Consider the following 26,239-nt stretch of genomic DNA (forward strand, 5'->3'; position numbering starts at 1 on the left):
TTTGAAGCCAGACCTCTCAGGTCTAGGGTCTCATAAAACAGTTCTGCTGTTTTCAAACTGGTCAACTAAGTGTTTACCAGTGGCAGCAATGGTCAGCAGTGACACTTTCCAAGGGACTATGCAGTGTAGCAGCAGGCAGTTTGCAAGAGGAAGCACACTTACCATAAACCCTTCAGCATTGTGATTCCTGGAGAAGGGGTAAAAAGCTCCTACTTGCATCCAGCGTCTGCAAAGTTCTTCTGTGGTGTTGTCAGAGAAACCACAGATGTCTGCTCCAATCTTTCAACAAAAACAGAGTGTGTTGGCTGTACAGAATGGACATCTCCAGTACCTACAAACTTCTCATTCCACCTGGACTGCTAGCCAGGCCCATTGAGCTATTCAGCACATCTGCACCTTTGTTCTTCCAAGGTCAAAGAATCATGGAATGGTTTAGGTTGAAAGCCACCTTTAAAGATCATCTAGTCCAACCCCCCTGCAGTCAGCAGAGACATATTCAGCTAGGTCAGCTTGCTGAAAGCCCTGTCCACTCTGACATGGAATGAGGCCATAGTTCTCTTTCTTCCAAACCTTCACCTTCCTGTTTGATGCTCATATGTTTACATGATGACAAAGCTTAAAAGTCACACAAATGTAAACCCTGGGAAAGTCTGTGGCTGTTTCCCTCACAAATGGGTGCCTCCACTTCACTGGAAACTATGAGATAAACAGAAAAGTGTTTCACATTGATCACCAGTGCTTAAAACTTACTGGAAGTAACAGGTAGCTTGAAACTACAGAGTAGTTTGGGTTGGAAGGGACCTTTAAGATTAATCAGTCTCAACCCCCCTGCCACAGGGACAACACCTCCCACTAGAACAGGTTACTCAAGGTTTCATCCAACCTGGCCTTGAACATCTCCAGGGAGGAAGCAGCCACAGCCTCCCTGGGCAACCTCTGTCAGTGTCTCACCTCCCTCACTGTAAAGAATTTCTTCCTCATCTCTAGTTTTAACCTCCCGTCTCTCAGCTCAAAGCCATTGTCCTTCATCCTGTCCCTACAAGCCCTTATCAAAGTCCCTCCCCAGCCCTCCTGTATCCCCTTCAAGTACTGGAAGACTGCTCTAAGATCTCCCTGCAGCCTTCTCCTCTCCAGGCTGAACAATCCCAACTCTTCCAGTCTGTCCCCAGAGAGAAGGTTCTCCCACCTCTGATCATCTCTGTGGCCTCATCTGGACCCTCTCCAAAAGCTCCAAGTCCTTACTGTGCTGGGGACCCAAGAACTGGAGGCAATGCTGCAGGTGGGGTCTCAGCAGAGCAGAGCAGAGGGGCAGAATCCCCTCCCCGTCCTGCTACTTACCCTGCTCTGGATGCAGCCAGCACACAGCTGCCTGCTGGGCTGCCAATGCCCAGTGTTTGCTCCTGGGGAGTTCATCACCAACTGACAGCCCCCAAGGCCTTTTCCTCAGCACTGCTCTAGAGCCAGGTGCAGGTGAGGTGTATATAAGATAATACGTTTGTTAGCCACATTTATCTCACCCTAGACACACATCCACAGCATTCCAAGTAGGTGACCTAACCCAAAAAGCAGTAACTGGAAAGAAAAGTTAAAACTAAATTCCTAAGCAGAAGTAATTTGGAGCTGAAAACGTAGGATGGTTATCTAGAGGGCATTTGATTAGCTAATCAAATGCCCTCTAGATAACCATCCTACATTTTCAGCTGCTATCAAAAAAGTGGAGCTACTGCTTATCCACATGTTTTGAGTGCCATACATAAGGGAATCCAAAGAGGTTAAATTCCAGCATCCCAGGTATGGCCCATCTTAAGTGTTCCCAGGTTGCTGCATTGTCTCCCAGCCAGTGTGCTGTGTAATTTCCTGATCCAACAAAAGTAGACCTCGAAATAAGGAAGCTTCTTTTTCCAGGAAACACAGTTTCAATGGCTCTGCAAAGGAAATGAGGCTGGAATTATGCAAAGGAATGCAGGCAGCTCAGACATGAGCAGCTTTACGGAAGACAGATTTACACTGCTTGCTTCACACTGATTCTTCACCCCGGGGATGTGGATTCTTTTCCAGGTAGCCAGGTGTATTTTAGTGACATTCAAGACATTTAAACAGCCTTTCCACAAAGCTTTGACAATAAGAGCAACTTTACAGTTAGTGGATTTTGCCTTAGCTGCACTGGCTTAAATGAATCATAGAATCATAGAATCAACCAGATTGGAAGAGACCTCGAAGATCATCCAGTCCAACCTATCCCCCAGCCCTAGCTAATCAACTAGACCATGGCACTAAGTGCCTGAAATACAGCACTGGCCAGGAACTGGGTTCTAGGAAGTGAGAGACTGTTTGCAAAGGCCTGCAGAGACAGAATGAGGGCAATAGCTTCAAACTAGAGCAGAGCAGATTTAGGCTGGATGTGAGGAACTAATTCTGCACCAGGAGGGTGGTGGAACACTGAAACAGGCTGCCCAGAGAGGTGGTTGAGTCCCCATCCCTGGAGATATTCAAGGTGAAGCTTGAGAGGGCTTTGGGCAACCTGATCTGGTGGAGGATGTCCCTGCTGACTGCAGAAGGGGTTAGACTAGATGACCTTTGGAGGTCCCTTCCAGCCCAGCCCATTCTATGATTCTGTGAAGTGAATTTTCTGGCTGTTGTGGAAAATGCAGGGCCTGTGCCATCCTGAGAGCTCGCTGCAAAGATTTCAGGATGCATTACTTACTTCCGTGTTGCCATGGACATGGAATGTCCATAAAGACTGTGAACGTCGTAGTGTTGCCCCCACTTATGCACTGCATCCATACAGATCGTCTTAGAATACATGAGTTTGTCCAGGATATCTACAATAAAGGCATAAAAAACAGTGCTTTTGAAAGACATTTGTATTATGGATATTTCCAGTAATATCTTTCATTCCCATTCATGGCGTTCAGACCTTTTAACCTCTTTAATGCTTGCACTAAGGCCAGTATGGAGCCCAATAATAGGACAAGGAGCAATAGGGGCAAGCTGGAGCAGAGGAAAAACTTCTTCACTGTGAGCAGGCTGCCCAGAGAGGTTGTGGAATTTCCTTCTCTGAAGACTTTCAAAACCTGCCTGAATGGTTCCTGTGTGACCTGCTCTAGGTGATTTTGCTCTGGCAGGGGGGTTGGGCTCAATCTCTGGAGGTCCCTTCCAGCCCCTACCACTCTGTGGTTACTACTACAAAACCCAAAATGGTTCTTTTTGACTACTTTTGGTTCATCTTTGCTCCGTGACCATTTTCACTCTTCAGTTTTGCAGCCATGCAAGGAATAGCTGAGAACCACACTGGAAATTTTAGATTCAGCATCTGACAACAGTCTGGCAACTGTTACCTGAACCTACTCTTTAACACGGACTATGATCTTCATTTTAGCTCTGCATACATCTCAAAATCTACTGATAGGGAAAGAAACTCATTATTTTATCAGACATAATTAAGGGAATGGCAATGTTCAGTAATAATGAGAGAAAAAAAGCAGTTATATAAACCAGGGCTCCTGTGAGGGGCAGAGTGTACTGACACTATCAATAGCAACTATACTACAGGATCACAGGATGTCAGGGGTTGGAAGGCACCCAAAGAGATCATCGAGTCCAACCTCACTGTCAGAGCAAGACCATATAATCTAGCTCAGGTCACACAGGAACACATCCAGACAGGCCTTGAAAGTCTCCAGAGGAGACTCCACAACCTCTTGGGGAGCCTGTTCCAGTGCTCTGTGACCCTTACAGGAAAGAAGTTGCCTTTTGCATTGAAGTTGAACCTCTTGTGCTGCAGCTTCCATCCATTGCTCCTTGTCCTATCCCAGGGAGCAGTGAGCAGAGCCTATCCCCCTGCTCTTGACACCCAGCCCTCAGATATTTATAAACATTGATTAAATCTCCTCTTAGTCTTCTCTTCTCCAGACTAAGCAGCCCCAGGTCCCTCAGCCTCTCCTCATCAGGCAGTGCTCCAGTCCCCTAATCATCCTCCTAGCCCTCTGCTGGACTTTTCCAGCAGATCCCTGTCTCTCTTCAACTGGGAAGCCCAAAACTGAATGCAGTACTGAAGATGAGGTCACTAACTCAACTCTGCATCCTTGTGGCCAGTGGCACAGTAATTCACCATCTTTCTGGTCTTTTGCTGTCTGGCTAACAAAGATGGACTTACTGGGAGTGAAAGGAGGATAGTTCAAGTCATTCGCAAGACAACCTTTACTCGAGCCTTGAACGAAGTTGGATACTTCATTCATGTCCTACAAAGGTAAGATGCCAAACGTTATAAAGTTCCCTAAAGTACATTTTCCTAATAAAGCCTTGTGTTCTATTCCCTCATCCTTTAAGGAATAGTTCATTAGAATCAGTATCATACAATGGAGCAAGAAAACTGTGGCTCAGATACTGACGTAGTACTTTTCTCTAGCAATTAGTGCAGGTCTCAGTGCTGGACAGACTTCTACATGCAGATGAGCATCGTGTTGCAAGAGTTACATCTCATCTCTTCACGGAAAGCAATTGCAAGAGGTGCTCAGGTACACATTGTCCCTACATATGGCCATCCCCATGTATCTCTCAACAAAGTATCTTTGGGATGGAGCCCACGTGGAGATTAAAATCAGAACCAGCAAAGGCACGTTGTTAACCCTGCTCAGAACACACCTCCTGGGCTGACTCCAGCAGCTCAGTAAGCAGCCCTTTCAGATTCAGTGCAGACTGAATTTAACCCACATCTGTCCTGGACTGTTTTTGTAAGGAACAATACAAATGCAAGTTTGAAGAGCTTACAATCCAGATCCCATCGTACGGCACAGCATCATGGAACAGTTTGCACTCTTCCACCCACCAGCTTTCACAGTCTGGGTTGCTGAAGTCTGGGAACACAGCTTCCCCGGGCCACACCTGCAGTGTTCAAAGGGAAACAACTAAGCTTTAACGATACTAAACTGGGCTTGTGGAATCACAGAACAAGACAGGTTAGAAGGGACCATGCAAGGTCATCTGGTCCCACCTTTCCTGGGGAATAGAATCTAGATGAGATCATCTGGCACTCTGTCCAACCACGGCTTGAAAAACTTTGCTGGTGGGGGTTCTACCATGCCCCTGAGACATTGTTCCAATGACTGTTCTCATTTTAAAAAGCTGTCCAGTGCAACCTGTACCCTTTTCCCTTTGTATTCTTCACAGGACTCCTTGTGAAGAGAGAACCTCTGTCCTCTTTTTAGCCCCCCTTTAGGGACTGGAATATTGCAGTGAAGTCTCCCCTGAGGCTTTTCTTCTCCAGAAATACCTAACTTCTTCAGTCCTGCCTAGTAGAGCAGCTCCTGCAGCCCCTTTATCATCTTTGTGGCCCTCCTTTGGATCCTCTCTCATCTATCTGCATCTCTTTTGTATTGTGGGGACCAAAAATGAGCACCATACTCCAGCTGTGGCGTGACAAGAGTTGAGTGGGATGGTCCCAACTGCATCTGCAAGTAATGCCTCTGTAGGTGAGGCCCAGGATCTGGTTTGCCTTTTCTGCAGTGATGGCAAGCTGCTGACTCAAGCTTAGGCTGCTGGCCACCAGGTCCTTCATAGTTAGACACCAAAGACAATACTAATAGGCAGTCATCAAAGAAAACACTAATAGTTAGCCATCAAAGACAACACTAATAGGTAGCCACCAAATACAGTGCTAATAGGTAGCCACCAAAGACAGTACCAATAGGTAGCCATCAAAGACTACACTAACAGGTGACCACCAAAGACAATGCTAATATGATGAAGCCTTTAGAACAGCAAACTGCTGGTGACAAAGCTTGGATGCAGAAGGGAGGCAGAAAGAGCACCAGTTTCTTAACTGGAGTTTTTAATTCCTTTTGTGTTACACAAGGGACAAGGCACATCACAGAACTGTGTCAAGAGAAGTTGAAAGTCTAAGTTAAAAAGATAATATGGGAGCTTACTCTTAAGTCACTACTGAAAATAAATAGGAACTGTCCCCTGGGTCATCAAACCACCTTGGCTTTCCTTTTTCATTTCACATACAAAATTGTAAAAAACAAATAATCAAGAAAGGCAGAGACCTTTGGCTGTTAATTAATTACTTTTGGCTGCTAATTAAGAAGAATATATGTTCCCAAAATCATCTACAGGGCAACCAAGAGAAGTATCATACCTTAAATGAGACTTTAAAACTCAGTTCTCACTGGCAGCTAATTTTACTGAAAGAAGCAGCTTAGAGAATGGGAGTTTAGAAGGAGCAGGCTGCCCTAAATGAACCCCTCTCAGTGCCACCAAGACAAGCTCAAGTTCACAAACCCACAATTACCTCCCCAATTAACGTCGTTTCTCTATCCGCTTCTGTTACCCAGACTTTTTTGCTCTCTCCTCTGACGTAGCTACCGTAGGGACTGCCATCAACTAGGCTTTGTGTGCTGATAGCAGGGTCCTAAAAAAAAGAGAAAACAGGAAAATAAGAGCAGCTCAGGTACACTCCATCAATGCCTACTGGAAGGCTGGGCAATGCTTGCAAAAGCTGCACAGAATGTGCAAGGCAGACTAAGAAATAGTTGCATTGTTAATATTTTCCAAGGGAAAAGGAATCTCAGAATCATTGAGGCTGGAACAGACCTCTGAGATCATCAAGTCCAGCCTATAACCTAGCACCATCACATCAGCTAACCCATGCCACCAAGTGCCACATGCAACCTTCTCTTAAAGATCTCCAGGGATGGTGACTCCGACGCCTCCCCGGGCAGCCCACTCCAGTGCCTAACCACCTTTCTGAGAACAAGTGCTTCCTAATATCCAACCTAACCCTGAGGAAGTGCTTCCTAACACCTAAACTAACCCTCCCCTGGCACAGCTTTAGGCCATGCCCTCTCACACTGTCACAAGTTGCCTGGGAGTAGAGGCTGACCCCCACCTGACTACAGCTTCCCTTCAGGTAGTTGAAAAGAGTGCTAAGGTCTCCCTGAGTCTCCTCTTCTCCAGGTTGAACACCCCCAGCTCCCTCAGCCTCTACTCAGCAGCCTTCCCCTCCAGCCCCCTCCCCAGTCTCATTGCTCTCCTCTGGCTCCACTCCAGCCCCTCAAGATCTTTCTTTCAGTGAGGACCCAGAGCTGCACACAGAGCTCCAGGTGAGGCCTCCCTAGTGCCAGCACAGGGCAGAATGACAGTCCTGGTGCTGCTGCCCACACTGTATCTGACAGAAGCCAAGACGCCCTTGGCCTTCCATGCCAGCTGCACAGGGTCGTTGTGGTCAAGGTGTAGGACTCTGCTGTTGGTCCTGCTGCTCTCTGGCCATGGGCTCAGCCTGGCCAGGTCCCTCTGCAGCATCTCCCTACCCTCCAGCAGATGAACTCCCTCCCAGCTTGGTGTCATCCACCGTTTACTGATGGCAGACTCGATCCCCTCATCCAGGTCATTGATAAAGATGTTGAACAGACCTGGGCCCAGACCAAATATCTGGGGACACTGCTGGGCACCGGACACCAACTGGATGTGGGACCATTCACAGCCACTCTCTGTGCTCACTCATCCAGCCAGTGTTTAACCCAGCAATGGGTGCACCTGTCCGAGCCATGGGCTGGTGCCTTTGCCAGGAGGATGCTGTGGGAGACTGTGTCAAAGGCTGTGTTGAAACCTAGGTAGAGCACATCCACAACCTTCCCCTCATCTACCAGGTGGGTCATCCAGTCATAGATTGCTCACCAAGATGATGATGTACTTCTGGCCATAGGCATGCATGTAAGCTGCAAAATTAGGGAGATCTTGGAACTTCTCTTTGTCGTAAGTAAAATCTTTCTTTTCCTCCATGTAGTCGATATCAGTGACCTGAGCATCCTGAAAGAGAAAGGAGTCCAGCCCTAACACGAGGAAAGCCTTTGAATCTCAGCACAACACACCTTCTGCCAGCTCCCCTCTGCCCTACAGTGAATCTGCCAGTGGGACTTCACTGGAGCCTGGCACAAAGTGTTCTTTTAGGAGCTCCTGCAAACAAAGTGCATCTCATCTCATACTTTCAGCCCTAATTAATGGCACTGACACATCTTTTGTGCCTCCAAAGAGCCTTGTTCAACAGCAACAGAATCCAAATGACTGTGTACATTGGCACCCTCTCAGATAGCCCCTGGCCCTCTGCTTATTTCATTGCAGTTGCCTGACTTCAAGAGCTGTCCCCTTAAATCCAAACATCCTTTCCTCAAATCTTAGCTTAATATTAGGGCATTTTTATTCTACTTAAGCCATCAAGCTAATGTAACCTGAAATTTGATTTTAAAAGTTAATTGTACTTTACCTTTGGCTGTTAATTAAGACTAACATGTGGTTCTGTAATTGTCTACAGGACAATTAAAAACATAATGTCATGGATTAGGTAACATGAGAAGTGGATCTAGCTGGAAAGTGTTGCCAACCCAGTGCTCAAATAAAACCTAGTGCCACTGAGCCCCACCCTGGCCCACATTCTGATCATGGCTCTGTCATCAGAATGCATAAACCCCTTTGCCACCACGAGTCCGTATATTCAAATCTACTCATTTAAACTGGTGTCACAGCAAGCAGCTGCAAAACACCATAGTAAGACCCTCTGGGTCGTTTCTCCTCTCACAGGATGCTCAAGGCCCCTACTTACATAAGGGAGTCCAATCGCCCTGTTCCTCTCCACAACTGACTTCACCTCATCCAGGGAGCCGTAATTCCAGCGGCTGAGCTGGAAGCCCAGGTTCCAGTAAGAGGGAAAACATGGCAGCCCCACGAACTGAAAGGTGAGAGCAGGAACAGCAGGCACCATCAGTGGATACTGCTCGTGTTGCCTCAGTCTCCATCTCCCTGCCCATGCTCTCTAATAAATAGTCTACAGTAAGCTTGAGTGTGTGGAATGAGCAGCCCACTCCCACATGCAATGGTTTGTTGGATTTAAGAGACAGAAATATTCCCACATGCAGTAATTTTCTGTGATTTTTTTGAGTTTAGCAGATGCAAATATCCCCAAATGCAGTAGTTTTCTATGATATTTAAATTTAAGAGACACAAATATCCCCAAATGCAGTAGTTTTCTGTGATTTTTTAAATTTAAGAGGTATAAATATTCCACAATGCAGTCATTTTCTATGATATTTAAATTTAAGAGAGAAAAATATCCCCAAATACAGTAGTTTCCTATGGTTTTTTTTACATTTAAGAGATGTAAATATTCCACAATGCAGTCATTTTCTATGTTATTTAAATTTAAAAGATAAAAACGTCCCCAAATGCAGTCATTTTCTATGATTTTTTACATTTAAAGGATAAAAATGTCCCCAAATGTAGTAATTTTCTATGATTTTTTACATCTAAGAGATAGAAATATCCTCAAATGTAGTTGTTTTCTATGATCTTTTTAAGTTTAAGAGATATTAATATTCTGGGACAATGCCCAATCTTTAAAGTGCTGCTGAAACCTAAGCAGATCTCAAGGAGAGCAAAAGATATCAGCAATACCTTATGACCATAACACCATGACACACCTGCAAACACATTATGTACCCTGTACTAATGCCACAGGAACAGGCGTTTGTCCTTATGACAAGAGGGAGCCCCATCAAGGAGGCTTCCCCATCAAGAGATCACAGAAATATGCAGGTTGGCAAAGCCCCTCAGGATCACCAAGTCCAACCTATAACCCTACTCTACAAGATTCACCTTAAACCATACCCCTAAGCACCACATCCAAACCACCCTCAAACACATTCAGGGTGGGTGACTCCATCACCTCCCTGGGTAGCTCATTCTAGTCTCTGACCACTGCCTCCATGAAAAAACTTGTTCCTAATGTCTAATCTAAACCTCCCCAGCCTCAGCTTGAGGCCATTCCCCCTTGTTCTGTCTCCAGTGACTTGTGAGAAGAGACCAGCAGCAGCCTCTCCACAATGTCCCTTCAGAGAAGCTGAAATTGTTCCTTCTCTAGGCTGAAGAATTTAGCAGCTGCCAGTTTCTTGAGCCTCAAGCTGCTGCATGGTTGCTGCTCCAGTATCTCCAGTAGTAGAGCTTAAGTTACAGCTGGCTGCAAAAGGTCAGCTGAACATAACTCCAGCTCATCTTGACTGCAGCTAGATGTTACTGAGGGCAGCAATTACACCAAGGATGTGCTAACAGTTATAGATAGTTGAATACATTTAGTATTTGCAGTTAGTAGCTAAGGTGGTGCAGACACAGAGTCCTATAAAGGGGAGGGGGGGGGGGGGGAAAGACAACCCACCAAAAAAACCCCAAGCATTTTGTTTTGCTCTCTTTAGTGCATAATTCCTCTAGCTAAAGGCACCTGTAGGTACTCCTGGACCACTTCCTCTGGTGTGTTCCCCAAGAAGATGTAGAAATCAAGGATCCCACCAATGGTTCTGTAGGTCACTGCTGGAGCAGGCTGCACCACAAACTCTGCCAGAGAGGAGTGTCAAAAAACAGTTCTGAGTGCCAGCTAACTGTAAAATAACTTTGTAATGCTCTAACTGACTATTAGGAAATTGATTTCAGGAACATCCACAAAGTATAACCAAGCAAAGAACTCAAACCCATTAACTGAACTTGCAGTGAAGGGGAAATACATTCAAGTAACTCTTCTACATGTCCATATTTCCATTCCTCTACACCCTACAGAGGTGACAAGGGGAACAAATTCAGTGGCTCAAGCTTTTATTCTTGCATTTCAGCACAACTTTCCAATCTGCATTGCTGTGAGTAGCTCTGTACAGTAGACTCATCTGCATGCTCATCTAAAGAGGCTAAAGGGCATCTACTTGCAGGTGTTGCTCACACCAAACTAAGGGCCTGGTGTCAGTTTCCTGCACAGGCTTTGGGTGAGGTTCTGACCATCAGGCTTCCAGCAGAACCTTTACGTTCCCTGTGTGCTGCTTGTTGCTTATGTCGTGTGTACCCAGCACTGTGTTTTTAATCCCAGGCCAACAGGTGACTTCAAAAGATAGCTAACTGCAATGTTCAGAGATAGAGAGAAAGCTTTCTTACCCATGGCATTGCTGTTCATTAAGAAAACACCAAAGGAGGCTCCAGAGCTGTCCTCCAAACACAGGAAGAAAGTTTGAACTCCATATAAATTATGCATTGCCTTGAAGGAAAAAACAAACACACAAACAGTAAGAAGAATAAAGTCTAGTAACAGGAATGGTCCTGGAATACCTCCAAGCATATCAGAGGTAGAACTTCAAAGCTCACAAAATACAGCAAACAAGAAAGCCAGAAATCCTGACACCTATCCAGCTCTGTTTTCCCTTTCCTGACATTCTCCTCCTTGAAGAGAACCTTTTCCATTATACCCAAAGTCTTCTCACACACACAGGTCACAGAAGTAAGCAGATGGGATGGATCTCTAGGCAAGACTGCATTTGCTGCAGCTCTGTTTCCGGGTGATACAGAAGCACATCAAGTGAACAGCAGAGCTTGAAAGGTGCTTTCATCACCTTTCAGCATAGCTTAGATTTTCCATCTGATCTATATTTCTGAGTCCTACAGGGTCATTGTTGTAATGTCTAATGTATAGAAACAAGAGAATGCCTTGCTTCTGGTTTGTTTGTTTTTTTGTTGCCTTCCTAATGCTTTCAATCCACTGTTATCAGCAGCAAGAGCCTTAGAGATGTTAGAATTATAGAAGCATAGAATGGTTTAGGTTGGAAGGGACCTCAAAGTTCATTCAGTTCCAACCCCCTGCCATAGGCAAGGACGCCTCCCACTAGAACAGGTCACTCAAGTCTTCATCGAGCCTGGTCTTGAACACCTCCAGGGAGGGGGCAGCCACAACCTCCCTGGGCAACCTGTGCCAGTGTCTCACCACCCTCACTGCAAAGTTCTTCCTAACATCCAGTTGAAATCTCCCCTCTGCCAGTTTAAACCCATTACTCCTTGTCCTGTCATTACAGGACCTTTAAAACAGCTCCTCCCCAGCCCTCCTGTAGAAACAGTAATAATTTCAAGAGTTGTGCTTCTTCCTCTGCAAAAGAAAACTCAGAACAAATTAACCAGAAGGAGAAGTTGAGCAATCTGAAAACAGCCTAATTTGGTTCTGCTTTAGTCTTGATTAGTTCAATTTAAAAAGTCTACACTCAACCAAGCCATTCAGGTAAGAACTGCCTTTAAAATAGAAAAAAAGATAGTGAGGAAGTGGCCCAAAGAAAGGGGGACACATTCCAAATGATTAATTGATTATGCAGAAAGTGGCCCAAGGAAAGAGGGACACATTCCAAATGATTAATTGATTACACAGAATGGTCTGGCTCTCTGATTTTCCTTAACGGAGCTTCTGTTTCAGCCCAGCACTGAAGTGGTCTCTCCCAGGAAAAGCAAAGCATTGCTGCTTTGAGAGGCTGAGGTAACAGGAACAAATTGCCTCACAATTACCAAAAAATGGGTGCCTCAGAAATTGTTTCATAAAGAGGCAGTGACTGTAGAGACAAATGACTGCTGCCAGACACAGTTTGGCTTGCAAGGAGACAGCTGCTGAGGAGAGCTCCTCAGTCACTTGCTGAACTAGGAGGGTGTGAGCTGGAGGAGCGTTGCGTCCTCTGCACTGACACTGCAGCAGCACAGGTTGGTACTGATGTGAGCAGCAGGAACCGAAGGCTCTCAGCTATTAATGCTTATCAACACTTTCTCAACTGCATGTCAACACAAAAATCAAAATATTTGTTAAAAGTGACTCCTGAGGGAACAATCATCAGCTGCATCCAGCTCTCAGCAATAACAGGCAGTGCCTGACAAGCCCCTGGGGGAAATTTCAGTGGCTGTTACTAATGTGCCTGCTGCATAACAGGCTGGGATAATGCAAGTCCTCCAATAAAGGCAGTGTAACCAAGCCAGTCCTTACTTCAGAGGGGCCAATGTCCCTGCTGAACATGGGCCAGGTCTTCCAGTTGACATCGTGCCGGTACTGCTTGTGGACGTGCTCCCCCACACCATAGATGTTGGTGCTTGGCACTCTGATTGACAGCTGTAGAAACTGGTCTGAGTACTGCAGAGGTCCTATGGTAGTGTCAAACCTGATGGAATCATGGGAAAAGGAAGAGAAAGAATTTTACCAAGGCCTGTTGCAGGAATTGTTCTTGTCCCATGCAGCTAAAGCTGGGCAGCAGGTTCAGAGAGGTGCAGCTAGGAGGGTGTAGGGCTGGAACACAGTGACCCTGCCACTGAGGATGAGATGGACAGCATCCATGTAGCCTGTAGAAGCCCTTCTGCTGTCAAGGGTACATCTGCAGTCCCCTCTTCCACCAAAGCTTCCCACCCTGTGTCTGTTGTGCTGAATGCTGAATCCACTCTCAGTGGCCACTCACAGCAATGGGGCAGATTGGAAACTTCTGTGAGTGAACAGAAACCCCAAAATAACTCAGCTTCATCAACCTGCAACCCATCGCAGCTTTGGCTTGTCAGGGAAACTGAACACGGCTCACTCTAGAGCCCAGCTGCACCTACAGGGGAGGCAGAGTGTGGCTGTGTGCCAGCTCCCTGATAATCCAAGCAGAGATGGGTGCAGATTCAAGTGCTGAAAGAACACATAAAGGCACGTTGCAGTGGTGACCTCCAGCACTGCACAAGCAGCAGCAAAACCAGAGGGGGTTGGCCTTGCTACAATTTTTATCTGCTCATTTACTTTTCCTTCCTTTCTTAAAGTTAAAAATACTAACAGTTGAGAGTGGCTAAATTCTTGACTGATATGTTTCTGTCCAGTTTTAATGATCCCAAGGACTGTCTTGCCCATCTGCTCACAAACTGCACTGAAACCTTTTTTCCTGGGGAGGAGAGTCTGCATTTCCAGTGGAATGACGCAGCTTGTCTTGCAGATGGTGAATGTGCAATCAGATCTCTAAGCCTTTGGTGGGGCTCAGGTGTAAGGAGTGAAGAAGGGAGGGTCACAGGCTTTATAATCACCTGGCCAATGAGGATTTTGCAGTGAGCTGGAATAACATAGCACTCCCTGTTCTTCTTTCTTTTTACCAGAGGAAATCAGTTGAAGAGTTGAGGGAAAGCAATCATTTTGCATAGACAAAAGTATCAAGGGTTTGCCCCTGGGGGGCTGCCCTTATCCCATGACAACCTCAGCTTTCTGTAAGACACTCATAGTCAACAGGCACTGCAGGTTTTTTTCCTTTAGAGACAGAAAATGAAACCACTGTTACCAAATTAAATGAGAGCCTGAGGAAAAGAGAGAGAAGCTTCCAGAGCACTCATTCGACAGGCTTCTGCTGCAGTGGGTTTGCCATTCCCCCTCCATACTTGTGTTCAATCAGTCATGCACCTCTGAACACCAACCCACCCTTTGTGCTCTCCATAATCATTCTAGAGGGTTCTGAGCAAGGAAATACTAGTAAGAGCACAAAAGTAATCAGTACTTCCCCTTGAAATGTTGATAATCCAGGTGGCCCAGCACTCTGATGGACAAACATTTTTGGACTGATATAATAAGTGACATCCTTGCACTCCCTCCTCTGAATGGACTTTCAAGCCATGCCACGCCACTAGCTTTAGAGGTTTGGTTTGCTTATTTGTTTTTAGAACCTTAGAGGGATAAAAGCATTCAAGGTGCAAGTTCATCAAATGTTACTCTTGCATAATGACATAAGAAGCTTATCAGTGGATGGCACCATCTGTTCTTGTCATAGAATCATAGAATCACAGAATCAACCAGGTTGCATGAGACCTCCAAGCTCATCCAGTCCAACTTAGCACCCAGCCCTAGCCAGTCAACTAAACCATGGCACTAAGTGCCTCATCCAGTCTTTATTTTTGTGCACTGTGGGTCTAAAGGGCAACCTGGTTTTGGTGATTCAGGGCTTCAGCATGTTTGTGACAAATGAAAGTTGCAGTGAGGAATGCTTCCATGCCACTTGAAGGGATAATAAAAAAATCCCAAATGGATAGAGCAGAGTAGCTGTAAAAATATCCCTGGTTCTGGGGGAAAGTGAGCAGAGAGTCAGACCTAAACCCCTCCCGTTAGGACATTCCGTATCACAGAACTTGTTCCCAAAGGCCTTGCAGAACTCTTGTAGAAAATCCTGCAGTGAAAAGAAGCAAATAGCATGTCCAAGAGAGCACCTCAGACATGATAACTTGGACATCTATGGCTTGTGTGGCTTCCAGAGCCAAGCAGCGTCACCCCTGGCCTTCAGCAAAAGCACCAACATTACTTACAGCACTCTGTTGTTGCTTGCTCTGCTCACCACGATGCCAAAGGGATCTGACTTCACCTCTACTTTGTAGTTTAAATTGGAGGCCTTGGATCCAGTGAAAGGCTTCACATGTTCGTGAGGGACCTCAAATCTTTGGTTGTTAGGATCAGTGATCTGCAGTTTTAAACAACAGAAGTGGTGGACTTTTAAAACCTTATGTTTGATGCAAACATTTGGGAATTTGAGGTCAAAATCTTGATACATATTTTAGATTTTCCAGCATTAACACACACCTCAGACTTAAGATATTCCTACGCCATCCCACTCTCCTTCTCTGCCTTCATTGTTGTTCACTTTCAACTTGTATCACTCTTTTTCAGCCATTTCCCTCATAAGACTTAACCCTGTGTTTCCCTGGTCCAGCAGGAGCCCAAGAGGAAGGCCTCCCACAGAAGGAAGTTTGCTCAAGCCCAGAACACATCAGTATCCCTCATTCATGGCATGAGCTGTTTATCTTTCCTCAGAAAGCCTAAACCATTGGAAGATCTAATGTCTGCCACTTTGGTTGGGAAAGACCTCTGAGAGTCCAACCATTGACCTGACACTACCATGGCCACTAAACCATGTCCCCAAGTGACACATCTACAGATTTCTTCAACACCTCCAGGGATGCTGACTCCACCACCTCCCTGGGCAGCCTGTTCCAATGTGTGACCACTCTTGCAGCAAAGAAGTTTTTCCTGATCTTCAACCTGAACCTCCCCTGGCACAATTTCAGGCCATTTCTTTCACTTGATACTAAAGACCAACCCACACCTATCTTCAACCTCCTTTCAGGTAGCTGCAGAGATCAATCATAGAATCATAGAATGGTGTAGGTTGGAAGGAACCTCAAAGCTCATCTACAGGCAGGGACACCTCCCACTAAAACAGGTCACTCAAGGCCTCATTCAACCTGGTTATGAACACCTTCAGGGAGGAAGCTTCCACAACTTCCCTGAGCAACCTGTGCCAGTGTCTCACCCTCACTGCAAAGAACTTCTTCCTAACATCTAGTTTGGACTTGGTGATCTGTGAGGTCTCTTCCAACCTTGGTGACACTGTGATACTGTGATACTGTGAATCTCTCCTCTGCCAGTTTAAACTCTGTCATTACAAGACCTTGCAAATAGTTCCTCCCCAGCCTTCTCATAGGGCCCTTTCAGGTACTGGAAGGTGAGATGGCTCACCTCAGCCTCTTCTTCTCCAGACTAAACAGATATGTCTATTCCATAAACAAAAAAAATAACTAAATAACATTTCCCCCCAGTGTGTTCCTATGATGAAGAGGGGGAGGCAGATTTAAAAACCGAGGTATCAGCAATTTTCTTCAGACAACAATCCCACTGTCCTCTAAACCTGAGCCATTGCAAGAGCAGAGAGGACAAAGCAAAGAGGAGTCCAACACTTCAGTGGGAGTCACAGTGGGGATTAATCCATGCCTTCTAACATCCCTGCACTGCCCCGGTCAGCCTCAAATCCTCCGCAGAACATGGATCTTAGAAGAGGGATAGTACAAAGGATTGACCTTGAAGTGGAAGCGATTGGAGGTCTGGTACTCTGCTGTCAGGAGGACAGTCTCAATGTCTTTTCCAAAGAGGGATGGTGATGACAGCCTTGTTAGAGTGTTCTCAAACCCTTGGGAGAAATCAGAGGTTGTACCTGGTTACTGTGCACAGTCAGGCAGCAGCACCCTGCGGTGGATTAGGAACCTTCCCTCCCCACCATTTGAAATTTCCCAGACTAACTCAGATAGTTTGGAAGTAAGATGAAGATATATTGACAGCACAGAAACATTTGCAAGCATAGAGAATCATAGAATCATAGAATCAACCAGGTTGGAAGAGACCTCCAAGATCATCCAGGCCAACCTAGCACCCAGCCCTACCCAGTCAGCCAGACCATGGCACTAAGTGCCTCAGCCAGGCTTGTCTCGAACATCTCCAGGGACAGCAACTCCACCACCTCCCTGGTGGTGGTGCCAATCACTCTCTCTGTGAAGAACTTCCTCCTAACATCCAGCCTAGACCTCCCCTGGCACAACTTGAGACTGTGTCCCCTTGTTCTGTTGCTGGTTGCCTGGGAGAAGAAACCAACCTCCACCTGGCTACAGCCTCCCTTCAGGTAGTTGTAGACAGCAATGAGGTCACCTCTGAGCCTCCTCTTCTGCAGGCTGCACACCCCCAGCTCCCTCAGCCTGTATATACACAATATATTCAAGTATTTACAATTATATACAAGTTAGAAATAATAGAGAAACCCAAACTCCCTCCAGGACAAAGAAAACTTCCCAGAAGGGCTCAAAGTTACCCCCTCTCTGTTCCCTACTCCCTCTGTCTCAGACAGACAAACAAACAAAGCAAAGCTTATGTGTTCATTGCCAAAATTAGAGGTGAGATATCAAAGCAGATTGGGGTTAAAATGGAAGTGATTAAATCTAACAATACAGACCAGGCAGAGGAAGGAACAGGGCAAGGTCCCAGGACAAAGTGAGAGAGCACTGTTTATGTTTTGGCTTTTTATCCCTCAGCAAACCAATCATTGTTATTTTCTTTTCACACCCAATGATATAATTTCTCTCATTAAAATACTCCAATTAGCCTCAAGCCAGCACACTCCCACAGCAGTCGTGGAGCTCAGCCTGCAGCTTACCTGCCTCAGTAGATCTGGTCGACCCATCCACTTTGTAGCCGTAGTTGGAGGGGAAGTAACACCAGGGTACGCTGGGATCACTCTGGGGACTCCAGCAGCAGCCACGCAGAGTGCAGAGATTCTGATTCAATGACATGAGCAGCACAAATGAGCTGGTGTCACAAAAATCCTCTGTGCCACAGCAGTGCAAATGCACATGGAGAGACCCCAGACATCAGAAACCTTAACAGCCTTTGCAGCCAGACCCACTGCTGGAGAGGGAATTCAGTGGCATGGGATACAGACCCACAGAATCATAGACTGCTGGAGGGTGGAAGGGACTTCTGGAGATCATCCAGTCCAACCCTCCTGCTAGAACAGGGTTGCCTAGAGCAGGTTGCACAGGACAGCATCCAGGTGGGTTTAGAATGACTCCAGAGATGGAGCTTGCACCACCTCTCTGGATAGTCTTCTCCAGTGTTCTGCCACCCACGAAGTAAAGTTTTTCCTCCTCGTGTATGTGAAGTAGAAATAGAGAATGGTTTGGGTTGGAAGGGACCTCAAAGCTCACCCAGTTCCAACTCTTTACCATAGGCAGGGACACCTCTCACTAGAACAGGTCGCTCAAGACCTCATCCAACCTGGTCCTGAACACCTCCAGGGAGGTTGTGGATCACAGAATGACAGAGTGTGATTGAAAACCTTGTAAATAGTCCCTCCCCAGCCTTCCTGCAGGTCTCCTTCAGATACTGGAAGGCCACTCCAGTATCTCCTCGAAGCCTTCTCTGCTCCAGACTGAAGTAGAAAAGCTATTTTGTGCATTCAGAGTAGAAATGTGCTTATTAGTCAGTAAATCTGTCTTAAACACACAAGATCCACAGGCAAAACACATGTTTGAAAAGAATCATTTAAACAATGGAGCTGTGACAGATGTGGCATAGTCTGACCAAAAGTCACATGCTGGGGAGGGACAAAAAGTTATGGTTGGCTTAACAGCTGGAAAGCATCTGGTTAAAGATCCATGCATGCATAATTGATTATTGTCAGCACAATCTACATTTTAATGCCATTTTTCTGTAGCAAACATGTTCAGGTTGCTTCTGCAGAGCCTTGAGTTGGAATGAATCAATTTCTTAACCCTATTTTTTAAAGCATATCTCAGGGTAGTGGCACCAACCCTTACCTCACCTTGCTTAGCTGTTAGAAATTAACTTCCTCACGTGCTGCCTGCCTGAGTTTTATCTCTGCAGATCAGCTTTGGGTACTACACCAGCACATCTCCACACATGTTTCTCACCTTAAATCCCCAGCTCATTACTTGGGTCAAAGGGCAGCAGTAATGCAAACTTCACTGAGGGCAAAGGTACCCCAGAAGTGATCTCAGGTGTCCAAATCCAATGTGCAGATCTTCAAGATCTTTCTCTCCACCTACGCATTGGCAGAAATGGTTTCTGCCTCTATCTGATTGTGTTCAGATGGTTTTGGTTTGTGCTATGCTCATTTTCAATGTTCTGTAGCTTGAAACAGGTGGACATGGTCCCAAATCTCTCTTGCTGCTGTCCTTAGTGGCACTTGGTGCCATGGTCTAGCCTTGAGCTCTGTGGTAAAGGGTTGGACTAGATGATCTGTGAGGTCTTTTCCAACCTTCATAATACTGTGATACTTTTGGGGGGTTATAGAGCCCAATTTGGTCATTGCACAGCAAATGCTTTTCCAATCCTTTGAAGAGCGCAAAGATAAAAGCCAGATCCAGCCCAGAAATCATGGAAGTGCTGAAGAAAAGCACAGAGGGAGCTCACAGAGCCACTGGCTTGGGAAGTGTTAGTGCCTTTATTTGGCAGTGATTGCACAGAGCACAGAAACCTCTGCAGAGCCATCCCAAGTAAAAGCTAGCTTCACCACACAGACAAATGTTTGTCTCTCTGCCACATCCACACAAGTCTGTGGTCACTCAGTCAGGTTCCAAGAAAAAAATCTGGTTGGAAGAGTGAGACAGTGCCTGATTTTGTCTGTCCATATAATTGACAAAGATGTTGAACAGCACTAATCCCAGCACTGACTCCTGAGGGATCTGGGCACCCAGGATAAAAAGAAGAGATTTGTCTGTGTGCTGCTGAACTAAAATGTTCAAAGAAAACTCTGCCAGCAGGATAGTTTGGAAAAAAACCCTTCAGACATGAACCAAACCAAAGCCACAGCCTTCCCTTGAGCCTTTGGAGGTGTCACTCCAGCAGAGGACTACTCTAGCTCTGCTTGCCGTGCTTCATTTCTCACTGATGCCTTCCTCTTGTCTAATCAGACCGTTTGGCAGTGTCCACAGCAGGGACTAGTTAATAAAGGTCTGCCTCCTTCCAGCACGTCTGTCTCTGTCACCCCTGTGAGCCCTTAATAACTATCTATCTGCTTTCCAGACTTCCATCCTCTGCAATCCTACTCATTCTCTGGCTTCATCCAGGACATCTTCAGTGCATGCAGAAATCCAGACAGATACTAACCTGCTGTATAAGCTTAGGCAAATCATTATTTTCCCAGCTGCTGGCTGTTCTGGAGAGCACTCATGGAAACCACTACAGAATAGTTCTATTGTTGTAAGCAGCTACCTGTAGTTTGACAGCTCTGATGGAACAGCCTAAGGAAGGATAACCAAAATGCTCCCAGGAGAAAATCCATAACAGGAATGAATGAACATGCTGGAGTGGGGCTCTGGCTGGTGTCAGGTGTGCACCTAGCAGCTGTCACCAGGGCAAAGGGTAAAGGTGGCATTTATCTCTAGTCTTCACTGATGGCAGAACATATCCAAGAATCATTTATTTCTTCTCTAATTCCAGAGCAGGTGCCCCCATATTCCAACTTGCATCTGGCCCTACTTTAATCCAAATAATCTGATTATTTTTCATTCATTCTGTGATCAGTGATGGTAAAACTCAAAGACAGATTTACAACAGGGCTTACAGCTGCAACCAGAGCAAAACTGTTTCCCTCACTGTGTGAGGAGTGCAGCAGTAATGTGGGGTGAGTGGCTCAAAGGCAGCAAGTCAAGTGTTATGCACGCCTGCTCCTACCATGGTGTGCTTGCCCCTGGAGGGGTGGAGGAACAGAAAAAGCAGAGGAGCAGTTTCTGACATGAGCATCTCCTGATCTGCTCACCAGCAGCACTTTATTGAACTGTATATCAGTACCAAACCCATGGCAGGACAGAAGGTTTACCAACTGTCAGTTCTGGAATTGGACTGGGAATTTCCTCAGAGACTGAGGCAGATGGTTAATAATTTTTGGTACCTCTGTGAATGACATAAACATCACACATCATAATATATTATTTTTTTTTCCTTCTAATCTGCTCCCCTAAACCAAAGAAAGATGCCAGGCATCTCCCACTTTGCCATGGAAACTGAGAGCATCCATTGGAAAGATGACAACTAACAATGATAATAAAAGCCACCAGCAGCCTTTCAAGGCCAACACAAGGTTGTGAATGGGGGAGCATTGAAAAATTCAGATGATTTACAGGGATCTGCTGGAGAGAGTCCAACAAAATGCTATGAGGGGACTTGATCATACCTGTTACAAGGAAAGGCTGAGAGCTCTGAGGCTGTTCAGTCTGGAGGAGAGAAGGCTGAGAGAGGACCTGATCAATGTCTATAAATATCTGAGAGGTGGGTGCCAGGATGAAGGTGCCAAGCTCCATATGGTGGTGCCCACTGATAGGACAAGGAACAGCAGGTACAAGCTGGAACCCAGGAGGTTCCTCCTCAACATGAGGAGACACTTCTGTATGGTGAGGGTGGCAGAGCCCTGGAGCAGGCTGCTCAGAGATGCTGTGGAGTCTCCTTCTCTGGAGACATTCCAAAGCCACCTGGATTGTTCCTGTGTGCCCTGCCCTGGGTGACCTTGATCTGGATGATCTTTGGAGGTCACTTCCAACCCCTAAACTTCTGTGATTCTGTGATCCTTTTCCCTGTGAATCTTAACTCACAGCTTCTTAAGCTGAAAAGTAATTTCTAAACTCTGTGTTCTCCCAGATAAGAGATCTCACAACCAACAAAGGAAGACTCTGAGATCCAAAACTGGTTCTGAAAGGAAACTTTGTCTATGTCTCTTACAAAAGTCTTGTGCCCCTGGGTGAAGTGCATCTTCACCTGCTATGTCTGACCTGACTTAAGTGCTACTACTTGACCATTAGACAAAAAGAAACTGCTCAGGCAAAGTTGGCAAATGTTAAGAATGACTTTTTTTAGCTGCTGATGTCTGACTAATGTTTCCACCTATCCCAGAATCAGCCTGCTGGGGAGTACTTTGGCAGTGAACTTTAAGCTTTGACAACAAAGTGCTAGAGTGGCTGGAATCCTAGAATGGCTCAGGTTGGAAGGGACAACAGGCATCTTCTACTCTAACCTCCCTGCCATGGGCAGGGACACCTCTCAACTAGAGGCTTCACCATGACTCCCAAGAGGGAGGCATCCACAAACTGCCTGGGCAGCCTGTTCCAGAGTCTCAACACCCTCTTACTGAAGAACTTCTTCCTCAGTTTCACTCTAACCCTGCTCTGCCTCAGCATTCTCCCTTGACCTGTCTCTAGACAGCCTCAGCAAAAGTCCTTCTGCAGCCTCTCTGCAGGATCCCTTCAGCTATGGGAAGGCAGCTCTGAGGTCCCCCTAGAGTCTTCTCTTCCCTAGGCTGAGCAACCCCAGCTCCCTGTGTCAGTGGGTTGAAATGGGTTACATGTGGGTTTGCTTTCCTGCAAAGTGTTCAGGTGATCAGAGATGAAGAGAGGCTAAGGACAGGAGAGCCAGCAGCAAGCAGTTAATCTGCCATGAGGCAGCATGAGGCTCTCGCAGCTCAAACCCTTTCTAGTTAATTCAGACTGTTACCAGACCTTAGTAGCGATTTGATCCGGGATGCAGTCGATCCTCTCTGCCACTAAAACACTGGGGCACTGTGCTGTAAACTCTGTTAGGGAAGGAAATGAACAGGTTATGAGCAGGGCTTCCAGAAGGTAGGAACAACTTGGCTACCTATTACCTCAGTAACTGCTTCTGCTGCCTGGTTCTCATCGTCATGAATCTCCAACCATAAAGATAGGTTCAGACGAATGTGAACTCTAAGATGATTTTACCTTTGGAAAACTGCAGACAGCTATTTTAGATAAAGGTAGGACCAAGTTCACTTTAAAGGTTATGAACAGATGGAGGACACTGCTAGTTTTCTTCCTGAAGGTATTGATCTGGTTTCCAGCAGACCCTGTGGCTCACTATGCAATGCCTCTTGTGAAAAGGCATCTCAAATGCAAATTGGAAGGACATTCATTTCCCTTCTGTGATACGGTGTTGCTGCTCCCACAGGATCTCCTTCTCCTGAAACTTTGTTCTCTTACAGTTGCTGGAATTAAAAAAACAGGGAAGAGCACCTTAAAGCTCCATCAAGAGATGCTCCATTAGATCTGAGGTTTGTCAGACAAAATGTAAGGCAACCTATTTAAGCCTACTGTCCCTGGAGGTCTTCAAGAAAAGACTGGATGAGGCACTTAGTGCCATGGTCTAGTTGACTGGACAGGTCTGGGTGATAGGTTGGACTGGATGATCTTGGAGGTCTCTTCCAACCTGGTTGATTCTATGACTCTATGATTCTCTTGGCAGCTTTAGCTGACAAAAGGGTGCCTGGTGATGGCTTTCAGTTTCTGGAATCATGTATGTTTAGAATGAGAGCTTTGACATGGAGCAACCCTGTTGCAAGCTGGGAGACACAGAGAGCCTGTTTGCATCACCTGCACTGCAGGCACTCTTCCTTTTTGCTCAGGCAGGCTCCTGATCATCTTGAGGCAGAAGCAGGCAGAAAAGATGCAAATATTTCCTGCGTGGGCAGCTTTAGTAAAACACCAAAATGTTTGCTGTGCCTTGGTGACTATTTTTGTTTTACTGCCACTTTCAAGCTCCCAGCTTGTTGGTTCAATGCTCCTGTGTGAGGGGAATTACTCAAACACAGCAGAGCTGTGTGTAAAGCAGGGTGCTCCACACAACAAGGCAAGTGGTTTGTAACATACCAACACGTGAGCAGGAAGCACTACAGGTTGTTGTGGTTATGATGCACGGTTCACACCACTGGGCTGCTCCCACATAGTCTCTCTGATAATTTCCCCTTGTTTGTTTGTTGGTTTTTTTTCAGTCTTGTACTCTTTATACTCAATTTTTTTGACATCTTGCCAGTTCTATGTCTATAAAAAAGTCCAGTCTTGGGAGCAAGGCATAAAAGGGCTTTTTTCCCCATAACAATAAATTCTGAGTCATGCTGTTTGCTATGTTCATCATTGGCAACTGTACTCATATTATCTGTAGGAAGGCTTTGGCATGACTCTGGGTAGTGATAAGAACAATGACAATGAGGTCAGGGCTTTAGAGTGCTGTGTTTGCTTTTTTAGAGCACTTCTCACCTGAACATCCACGTTCCTGAATAGTCTGACTCAAACAGTGACAGAGGTGATGCCAATGGTTAGCTCCTCAAGCTCTGTGGCACTCAAACTACTCTCAAGCAAGCAGAGCTGGGCCATTCCCACTCAGGGTTTTCATTCTAGTCCCACAGCAGCAATGGTAAGTGCTTACCTTTAGTTTTGATTCCAGATTGTCCTGATGCAAAAAGCCCAATGAAGACACAGGCTATGATCGTCACCAGGCAGACGAAGATGATCAGGGTGACTTCCAGCCCACTGAACTTTCTTTTGGCCATCTAGACCAGAAGAAACACCATTGGTAAAAGGAAGACATAAATAACAGCTTTGAAAACTCCACCAGTTATATTACCAATTTCATCGGTTACCAAAATCTATACATTATTAAGGTTTCAAGCCATGTACCTAATGGCAGGGATTAAGTAATGCACTCCTTAATGGCTGTGTGCCAGAGGTTTCCCACTTAGGAAAACTCACACAGTGCACATTGTTGCAGTACTACACTAGTGAGCAATTGCTGAGAAACACATTTTGCTCCCTGCAAACCACTGTACACATAAAGAAGAATTTTCTCCTGAGATTAACTATGGATTTCTTCATGGTATTGAAGTTCCTGAAAGACAAAAGAAAAAACAAACAAAACAAAACCCACCAAAAAGCCTTTATTTGCCTTCTTTTTCTTGCTTTTAAAGTCTTCTTTCCTCCTTTAGAATAAACACAAACTATATCCTGTTTTCTGACAGAGTCATACAATCATAGAATACTAGGATGGAAGTGACTTCAAGGATCATCTGTCCCAACCTCCCATTGCAGGTGTGGCTCCCATGAGCAAGCAGATGCTAACATCTGGTATAGATCTCAGCACCATGGCAAACTTCTGTCTACTTAACCAATATAAAGGAAGATGTTGTTAAAAAACATCCTTGACAAAAGCATCTAAAGAGCTCTGATAACATGGTCCTGTCATGTTCAAAGGCAAGACAGAGGTGGCAGTGCAAATTACTGACTTGTAAATCACAGAATGGCTCAGGTTGGAAGGGACCTCAGAGATCATCTACTCCAACTCCCTGTCATGGGCAAGGACATCACTCAGCTAGACTCAGTTTCTCAAGGTCTCATCCAATCCAGCCTTGAACAACCCCAGGCAGGAGGCAGCCACAGCCTCCCTGGGCAGCCTGTTCCAGAGTCTCACCACCCTCCTACTGAAGAACTTCTTATAGAATCATAGAATGATTAAGTTGGAAGGGATGCCAAAGATCATTTAGTTCCGACCTCCCGCCATAGGCAGGGACACCTCCCACTAGAACAGGTCACTCAAGGCCTCATCCAACCTGACCTTGAACACCTCCAGGGAGGGAGCAGCCACAACCTCCCTGGGCAACCTGTGCCAGTGTTTCACCACCCTCACTGGAAAGAATTTCTTCCTAACATCCAGTTTAAATCTCCCCTCTGCCAATTTAAGCTTATTACTCCTCATGCTGTCATTACAATACCATGTAAATTGTCACTTCCTCATCTCCAGTCTAACCCTGCTCTTCCTCAGTTTCAAACTATTCCCCCTTGCTCTGTCTCTAGACACTCTCAGGAAAAGCCCCTCTGCAGCCTTCCTGGAGGATCTTTGAAGGCAGCTCTAAGGTCTTCTTGGAGTCTTCTCTTCTCCAGGCAGAACAGAACAACCCCAGGTTCCTCAGTCTGTCCTCACAGCAGAGATGCTCCAGCCAGAATCCATCATGTGTAACAGCCCCCAGTATGCTGATAGCTCTTGAAATCACAGCCACAGTGAGGGAGTTTATGTCAATGGCGGCAGCACCTTAAAATGCTGTGTAAAAGTTGCTTTTTCCCAGCCTTGCTTTTTTGGGAGCCAGAGTGGAGCAAGGCAGGCTGTGCCCAGGGGCGGTGCTGGCTGCAGAGCCAGCTGCTCAGCCACGTGAAGAGGACAACACGGTGCTACTAACACTGAACTGCACACCAGCAATAAAGCTAATTCAAACTAATCTCCAGCACCCAGACCAAT

General features: G+C 45.9%; 1 protein-coding gene across 1 annotated transcript in view; it reads right to left on the reverse strand.

Annotated features, from left to right (window-relative positions):
* LOC135180641 (sucrase-isomaltase, intestinal-like) overlaps window positions 1–24,503 on the reverse strand; it is a 35,242-nt gene extending 10,739 nt beyond the window's left edge. The window contains exons 1-16 of the mRNA XM_064153263.1: window positions 24,380–24,503; window positions 22,660–22,733; window positions 17,805–17,925; window positions 16,681–16,790; window positions 15,136–15,287; window positions 12,818–12,989; window positions 10,966–11,065; window positions 10,268–10,380; window positions 8,600–8,725; window positions 7,678–7,809; window positions 6,293–6,412; window positions 4,771–4,884; window positions 4,157–4,241; window positions 2,705–2,822; window positions 1,754–1,925; window positions 163–279 (exon numbers count right to left, since the gene is read on the reverse strand). Coding sequence (XP_064009333.1) covers window positions 163–279; window positions 1,754–1,925; window positions 2,705–2,822; window positions 4,157–4,241; window positions 4,771–4,884; window positions 6,293–6,412; window positions 7,678–7,809; window positions 8,600–8,725; window positions 10,268–10,380; window positions 10,966–11,065; window positions 12,818–12,989; window positions 15,136–15,287; window positions 16,681–16,790; window positions 17,805–17,925; window positions 22,660–22,733; window positions 24,380–24,503 — 1,950 coding nt within the window. The remainder of the gene's footprint in view (window positions 1–162; window positions 280–1,753; window positions 1,926–2,704; window positions 2,823–4,156; window positions 4,242–4,770; window positions 4,885–6,292; window positions 6,413–7,677; window positions 7,810–8,599; window positions 8,726–10,267; window positions 10,381–10,965; window positions 11,066–12,817; window positions 12,990–15,135; window positions 15,288–16,680; window positions 16,791–17,804; window positions 17,926–22,659; window positions 22,734–24,379) is intronic.
* Between the last annotated feature and the right edge of the window lie 1,736 nt (window positions 24,504–26,239).

The sequence above is a fragment of the Pogoniulus pusillus genome, chromosome 13, assembly GCF_015220805.1.
Source record: "Pogoniulus pusillus isolate bPogPus1 chromosome 13, bPogPus1.pri, whole genome shotgun sequence".
In the NCBI taxonomy this organism is placed as follows: Eukaryota; Metazoa; Chordata; class Aves; order Piciformes; family Lybiidae; genus Pogoniulus; species Pogoniulus pusillus.